Source organism: Anolis sagrei, chromosome Y (assembly GCF_037176765.1).
Source record: "Anolis sagrei isolate rAnoSag1 chromosome Y, rAnoSag1.mat, whole genome shotgun sequence".
In the NCBI taxonomy this organism is placed as follows: domain Eukaryota; kingdom Metazoa; phylum Chordata; class Lepidosauria; order Squamata; family Dactyloidae; genus Anolis; species Anolis sagrei.
This window is the reverse complement of record NC_090035.1, coordinates 35,741,754-35,749,986: the sequence shown is the minus strand read 5'-3', so window position 1 is coordinate 35,749,986 and position 8,233 is coordinate 35,741,754. Positions and strand designations below refer to the sequence as shown.

The window sequence follows — 8,233 nt, the reverse complement described above, 5'->3', positions numbered from 1 at the left end:
AAACCCCACGCTATCACAGTTCCCCACCCTCAGGTGGACACACTCAAACCCAGATGCTTGCGGAACAGAGCATCTGACCACGGCGATGGATTGCCGATAGACAACTGCGACTCCTCCTCCCCGCCCCCCCAGCCTGGCCTGCTGATGCACTCCGAAGCCCGGTGGGCACAGCTGAGTGAGATTTACTCCCCCCAGCTCGTCCAACCAGGTCTCGGTAATGCAAGCCAGATCCGCCCCCCCCCCCATCCAGGATCAAGTCCTGAATGGCAGCAGTCTTACCATTGACGGATCTGGCATTAATCAGCAGGATCTTAAGACCAAGGGGACTGCCTCCCCCTCTCCCTCCCCCTCTCTCAGACATCCCCTTCCTCTTGATCGTCCCTTGCCTTTCCCCCCCTCCCCCCTTCGACACCCTCGCTCTGGGGCTGCCACCAATAAAAGACGCTTGACTTCCAAACCAACCACAAGAAGAGAGTGGCAGCCATCCTGGAGGGACGCGGCTTGCAGAGGCCCTTAGGAAAATAAAGACTCCATTCCCCCCCCCCCCCCGCTACCCCGAAGAGTGAACTCCAAGTGAAGATCCTCACACCACTGGGGGAAAAACCATAACCCAGTAGGGGAAAATAACATTATTCATATTACTTGTTCATTAAATTGAAAATGATGACCCCCAAGGCAAAAGTGGAGAAAACAGATAAAGACAATAGGGAAGTGAAAGACCCAAAGGAAGCCAAAGAAAACAAAGAAAACAAAGGACAAACAAAAAAGGGCTCAACAACGGAAGATTCGATAAACAAAGAGATACTAAGAGAAATCTTGAAGATAGCAGAAAAACAGAATGAATTGAAAGAAGATCTTAAAAGAATAGAAACAAAACAAGAAACACAACAGAAAAACCTTCAAGAAGAAATACAACTATTAAGGAAAGATCTCACGTCCGAAGTTGGAACTCTAAAAGAAGAAATGAATAATATGGCCATAGACATAAAAAAGATTAAAGATGACAAGATAAAAACTGAGAAAGCCCATATAGAATTAGACCAAAAAATAAAAAAACTAGAATTGGAGATTACGAAAACTAAAGACCTACAGGAAAGATTGGAAATGAAGGATCTAGAGTCCCAATTAAGATTTAGAAACATAATAGAAGAGCCAAATGAAGATATAAGACAGATTATCATCGCACTGACAGCGACTATGCTCAATAAAGAACAAAGGGACCTGGACCTGGAGATCGACAAGACATACAGGATCACGACGAATTTTTCAAAGAAAAATAAAACCCCTAGAGATACAATAGTTCTCTTCTCTAAAAAGAGAACTCGTGATGAAATCTTAAGGATCAACAGTAACACACCACCAATATATAAAGACAATAAAGTGATTATTATGAAAGAATTCCCCCAGTCCATAATAGCCAAAAGAAGAAAATACTTTTTCCTCTCAGATGAACTGAAGAAGGCTAACATCAAGTTCAGATGGGAAAAACCTGAAGGACTAATGGTGTCGTATAAGGAGCAAAAACATTGGCTGACCAACGAGGAGAAGGCGCGAGATTTTTACGACCACTACATGAAGGACCAAGGAAAAAGCCCAAGAGACCAAAGACTTCTGGGGGGGAAGCAGCTGAAACGCCCCCTCGGCTCCCCGGACAAGGACAGACTTCACGAACCCAAGGCAAAAGAATCCAAAACTAAATCTTTGAATAACGAAAATGAATGAGGCGACATAGGACCGGCTCAGGATGAGCAAGATCAACACAAGAAATATGAATGATTGTATGAGTGAAATAAAGGTTTTCTGTAATAATGTCAACGGTCTTAATTCATCTTTTAAAAGAAGGAGCTTATTTAATAGGCTTAAGAAAGGTAATTACGATTTGGTCGCCTTACAGGAGACCCATATTGCGCATAGGCATACTGTGCACTTAATGAACAAAGACCTGGGGAAAGAATTCTATTCCCTTGCAGCAGAAAAAAAAAGAGGGGTTATAATCTATGTGAGAGAAAAACTATCTCCAGAACTTGCATTCAAAGACTTAGATGGAAGGGTAATTGGGGTAAAAATAAAACAGGGGAACAAAACTATCTTACTCTGTAACCTATACGCACCAAACGGCCCCAAAACAAAATTCATAACAGATTTGAACGAAAAAATTCATGAGACAGAACACGACCACCTAATTTTGTTAGGGGACTTTAATGGAGTAATAAATAGTGAATGGGACAAAAGTAAAACCGCTAAGAAACCTAAAGGGGACAAACTTAATACTCTACCGATAAAATTTCTGAGATTCAAAGAAGAATGGGATCTAGAAGATTCATGGAGGAACTTAAACACCACAGGGAGAGATTATACATTCTACTCTGGTCGCCACGATAGATGGTCCAGAATAGATATGATCTGGGCCTCAAAATCGATCAACTCACAGATCTCCAAAATCAGAATACTCCCTAGAGATCTGTCAGATCACTGCGCCCTAGAAATCATATTGAACCAAAGGAAAGAACAACACAGATGGCGACTAGATGATAACTTGCTTAAAGATGAAGAAGATATTAAACTGAATAAAAAACTACTAAGAGAATACTTTGATCTGAATGACTCTCAGGACATCAAGACGGAAACCCTTTGGGACGCTTGTAAAGCCGTGATGAGGGGCCATTTTATAAAGCAAATGGCTAAAAAGAACAGAACAAAAAACCAGAAACTAGTGGAGATCAATAAAGCATTAGAAATAGAAGAACAAAAATTCAAAAGAAACGTGGAGGACAAAAAAGTAAAAAAAGAAATAGACCGCCTCAGAAGACAGAAGACATCATTAACAATAGAAGAGTTAGGAAACCAACTACGGTTCATTAGGCAGAAAGAATCCCAACAGGCAAATAAGCCAGGGAGGTGGTTAGCCAGGAAGATCAGGAAGAAAAAACAAGAAAGCTATATAGTGAGAATTAAATCTATGAAGGGAGACGCCACCACGGATCCAGATATCATCGAGGAATTCACCAACTACTATGAACATCTATATTCAGAGGATCAAATCAACAAAGACGAAATAATGTCTTATCTGGGAGCACAAAAATTGGAAAAGATAACAGATCAAGAGAGAGAAATGCTTAACAAAGAGATCTCAGAAGAAGAGATCAAGAAAGCGATAAAAAGATTGAAACCAGCAAAAGCTCCGGGCCCAGACGGCTTTACGGCCTCGTTTTATAAGACAATGTGCGAGGAAATTACTCCGTATTTGAAAAAAGTTATGAATAAAGCTATGATGGAGAAAAAGATCCCCGACTCCTGGAACTCAGCAACCATCATTGTGATACCAAAAGAGAACACAGATCCAACGGAAGTGAGGAACTACAGGCCCATATCCCTTCTCAATTTAGACTATAAGATATTTAGCTCGATCCTAGGCGAGAGACTGAAATCCTTTCTAGTCAAATGGGTAGGGGAAGAACAGTCAGGTTTCCTCCCGGGGAGGCAAATGAAAGAAAACACAAGAAACATCATCGACCTGATGGAATATTACGATCTCCACCATCAGATAGAAGTTGCCTTCATCGCGGTCGACGCGGAGAAGGCTTTTGACAATGTATGCTGGGAGTTCTTCCGCTCGATCCTGGAGGAAATGGACTTCGGATTCAGTTTTATAAACGCGATAGGTGCTATTTATAACACACAAGACGCCACGTTATGGATCAACAAGCGTCCATCAAAAAAGATAGCTATAAAGAAAGGGACTAGACAGGGCTGCCCACTTTCCCCACTCATATTCATCCTGACCCTAGAAATCCTACTCAGAAGCCTTAGATCAGACAAATCATTTCCTCACTTAAGCGTCGGGAAACAAGCCCTGAGATTTAGAGCCTTTGCCGACGACTTGATCGGCATCATAGAAGAACCAAGAAAATACGCCCAAAGCTGGCTAGCAAAAGTAGAGTCCTACGGAAGGCTGGCAGGCTTCAAAATTAATAAAGACAAGACAAAAATCCTAACAAAAAATATAAACAAGGAGAATCAGGAAAAACTCAAACAATCCACAGGAATGCAAATAGTTTCAAAATTAAAATACTTAGGCATTTACATATCGGCGAATAACGCTAACCTCTTCAAAAATAACTACACGCCAGTATGGGATAAAATCAAAAAAGATCTTAAGACCTGGTCCAATCTCAAGATTTCCCTGCTGGGAAGAATAAGTGTCGTCAAAATGAACATCCTACCGAGGCTTCTCTTCCTTTTCTCAAATCTTCCTATAATCCAAAGCAAGGGCACTTTCAATGAATGGAACAAAAAGTTACGATCATTTGTGTGGAATGGCAAGAAACCCAGGATAAAACACCTAAGTATGATTGATTCAACCAAAAGAGGAGGTCTTGGCCTACCAGACCTGGGCCTCTACCATGACGCCTGCGGAATATCCTGGATAAAAGACTGGATATTATTGGAAAAAGAGAGAACGCTAGCCTTGGAAGGTTTTAATTTGAGAATTGGCTGGCACGCCTACTTATGGCTAGACCAAGCCAAAAAAGAAAAAAACTTCAATAACCACGCAATTAGAAGACCTCTTCTGAAGATCTGGGAAAAATACAAAAACATCTTATACCTAGGGAAAATCCCCACGTGGCTTTCCCCCATTGAAGCTGAACAAAGGAGATTGTTAGGCTGGAGGAAATGGCCCACCTACAGAACTTCAACGATAAAAAAGGACCGAACACTTCATCTGAAAACGAAAGAGGAACTCACTAAGGAATTCAATTCACTTTCATGGCTCCAATACTTTCAGCTAAGGGAGCACTTTAACAAAGACCAGAAAAAAGGATTCCTGGAGAAAGACTTATTCTGGGAAAAGATCTTGAAAAAAGACAAGAAGAACATCACTGCCATATACAATCTCCTGCTAGATTGGGCTACTGAACAAGAAAAAATCAAAGACTGCATGGTCAAATGGGCTAGAAATCTAGGCAGAACGATAAGCCTCCACGAATGGGAGCAAATCTGGATGAAAAAGATTAGATACACGTATGCCATTGTACTAAAAGAAAATTGGTACAAAATGTTCCATCGCTGGTATACAACTCCTCAGAAAATCGGCCAGATGTACAAAACAGCAAACAACAAGTGCTGGAAGTGTGGAGTCCAAATAGGCACCTTTTTCCATCAATGGTGGTCCTGCCCCGTCGCCCAGAGATACTGGAAGAATATTAACAAAATCTGTGAGAAAATACTTAACATCAGGATTGATGAAAGAGCAGAGTGTTACCTATTAGGCATATTCAAAGAGGAATGGGAGCTAGACACAAACGAAGATATCCTATTAACCTATCTTACATCAGCAGCAAGAATTGTATTTGCTAGGAACTGGAAACTAAAGGAAACCCCGACAGAACAGGAATGGATGGAGAAAGTTCTAGAGATCAAAGAAATGGATATATTAACCTACGCTCTGAAGGACTCATATGGCCGTCCCCTAAAAAGGACAGACTGGAATCTACTCAATAGATTCCTTGAAGAAGAAAAGAAGTAAATAGAGAGATGAGAGAGCGACTAAACCTACGAGCACTTTAGAAATACGAGGGGTAGCCCTATCACAGCAAGACTCGAAGCGGACAGACCAATTTAAAAACGCGGTGTGTCCGGACACGGAAGTCAACCCCCCCACCCTCCCATCTGTTTCTCCCTCCCCCCCTGCTCCCTCCCCCTCCCTTTTCTCCCCCCCTTGTTTTTAAGACTTTTTGCTACAAGAGCGCTTAACAAATATTGTAAAACAAAATAGTTCCCCTGCTTGCCCCTGCCTTCCCCCCCTCCCCCCTCTATCCTCTCTCCTTCCCCGATGTACCATGTAATATTTTTGAAAATGCACTTTAATAAAAATTTATACAAAAAAAAAAAAAAGACCAAGGGGACTGCCATGGGGCCTACCATTTCCTACCTTCTCCAGGGTCACAAGAACTCGCGCTTCTCCCTGGGATGCTGGTGACCTGCAAATCTCCTCCCCCACACGACCTGAATGGCGCCCCCCTCCTCCGGTCCCCCCCCCCCCCCCACATGGTTGGAATCTGTGGCTAGTCAGCTTTCAGAAGAAGAAAGGCTGGAGTATAGTCTCCCTTGAATTTCAGGTAGGGGTGCTTCCGATGTTAAACTAGAAAGGGAGACATCAAGGGAGCTGAGTGGTCTGAACAGGGGAAGTGTTATTGGGCGGGAAAGTGTGGCTGATTGTGTAGGGACAACTGGAGCAGATGGGGTTTCGAATTGAAACAGACCAGGAGGGGAGGCCCTAACCGGGGAGCTATTTGTGGAATTCTCACAGGGACCTGATGGAACAAGGCGAGAAGGTACTACTGTGTCAACAAGGGGATGGATATGAGGGTCCACAACTACCCTTCGGATGGAGATGCCCCATTTCTTTAGGCAGGATCGCATTGCCAGCAGCTTGCCGAACCATAAATTGTCTTCCAGTGTAATTAAAAGACAAGAGGAGCGGTCAAGTGACTGATAGTCCCTCCGCAACCAGGTTATGGCTTTCAGTCTTATATCCCATGGTCTTTTTGATAGGATTTGGGCCAGAGAGTCACAAACAGCCCTCCTAGAGGTCCATATGCCTCTATTGATCATTAAATCAGCAACCTCAACCGCAAACTTGTCTGTCATTAGGAGATGTTGTTCCTGGCCACAAGCTGCGGTTGGCTGAGCAATAGAGTCTGTTGTTAAATTAACAGTTGTCCTCTGAATATCCATGAATGTCCTCCGCCAGTCCAAATTGCTCTCACTTCTATGCATACTAGACAACCCTCCCCTTCCCTCAGACCTCCCATAGTCCCTTCCTCCCTCCCTTCCTCCCTCCAACCCAAGGTCCAACGAGCCTTCCTCTCCATTTACACACAAGTCCTCAGCCAAATCTGCACATGAAATATTGTCTGCCCTTGGGAGATCAAATTGCACTGTTCTGATAATAAGGGCAAGTCCTCTAAAAAGGAGGTCCATTTTATCGTTCAGAGTCTTAAATTGAAGCGACAGAAGATTGAAAGATTCTCCCAAGAGATCGCACAAGTGTAATAGATTGTTCTTCACATGAGGCTGTGTTTTAGCCATTCCTATGTTAAATTCCTATCACTGATACCCCTCAACACTACAACTCCACCCTACACTTGCCAACCCTAACTCACAACCAACTCGTGTCACAACAACCACTCCTCCAGTCACTCCTCCACTTCACATACTCTCCACATTCTTCCACAGGTTCTCTCATCAACACACATGGACCTTCACACTCACTCATCAACATACACAACCCTATACCATCCACAAACCTTCCTATGCCTTCCTATGCCTTCAGTCAGTCTCATGTACTCTTGGGCTCACTTCACACTGAATGCCTATCTGACCCTGTCCTATGCTATCAATCTCCTATGTGTATTCCTATTTATTCTCTCCTCCTCCTGTCACAATCAACAACCAGCACATACAACGAACACACAACATACAGCCAACTATAACTACTACAACAGCTAATCAGAAAAGAGGGGAAAAAAGAAGAAGGTAAAACAAAAATAGAGGAAAAAAGAAAAAGAGGCAAGATGGCAACAGAGCTTCCTGGCAGGCTAGGCCAAAAGGCTTTCTCAGCCCTATCCAAAAGGCAATCCGATGATAATGGAACCCTGCTGTTTCTTCCACCCTCCTCACCCTGCAGGGGGTAAGGATGGGCAGCTGCAGGCCGGAGCTCTTCGACCCTTCCCAACAAGGAGGGGCCTGCTGGAAAGGCGATTGGTTTCCCAAGGTGGTGGGAGACCCGGTTGCTCACCCCTCCTGGACCGGCAAGGGGGAGTTTATGGCTGGCCTTCCTTCTGCCCCCCTCCCGAATAACGTGGGGGGGAGGACAGCAGCAGCACAACCAGGCGACTCTTCGGCCCTCTCCCAATGGCAAAAGGGGGGCCAGGCAGGCTCTCTTTGGCCCCCTCTTAGATGACAGAGAGGGGGCCCCGATTGAACAATTCAGCCTGCAAGTTCCCAGCAAGGGGGAGTGATGGGGTCTGGCGGTGCTCCTCACACTTCCTTCCCAGCTGGGGAGGGGGGGGGGGGACAACAGCTGCGCAGACCAGGCGGCCCTCAGGCTCTGCAGACCTTCCCAGGTTAATGGTAGGGCCCGATGGATGATCTCAGCCCGATGGGGCCCGCCCGATGGAAAAACTCACCCCTCCCGGACTGGCGAGGGGGAACAATGGCGGCCCGGTGG

General features: G+C 44.4%; 1 protein-coding gene across 1 annotated transcript; it reads left to right on the top strand.

Annotated features, from left to right (window-relative positions):
• Window positions 1–660: 660 nt before the first annotated feature.
• LOC137095593 (uncharacterized protein PF3D7_1120000-like) lies at window positions 661–1,722 on the top strand. Its single transcript, XM_067462369.1, has one exon. It carries the CDS (start codon window positions 661–663, stop codon window positions 1,720–1,722), a length of 1,062 nt encoding a protein of 353 aa, XP_067318470.1.
• The last annotated feature ends 6,511 nt before the right edge of the window (window positions 1,723–8,233 follow it).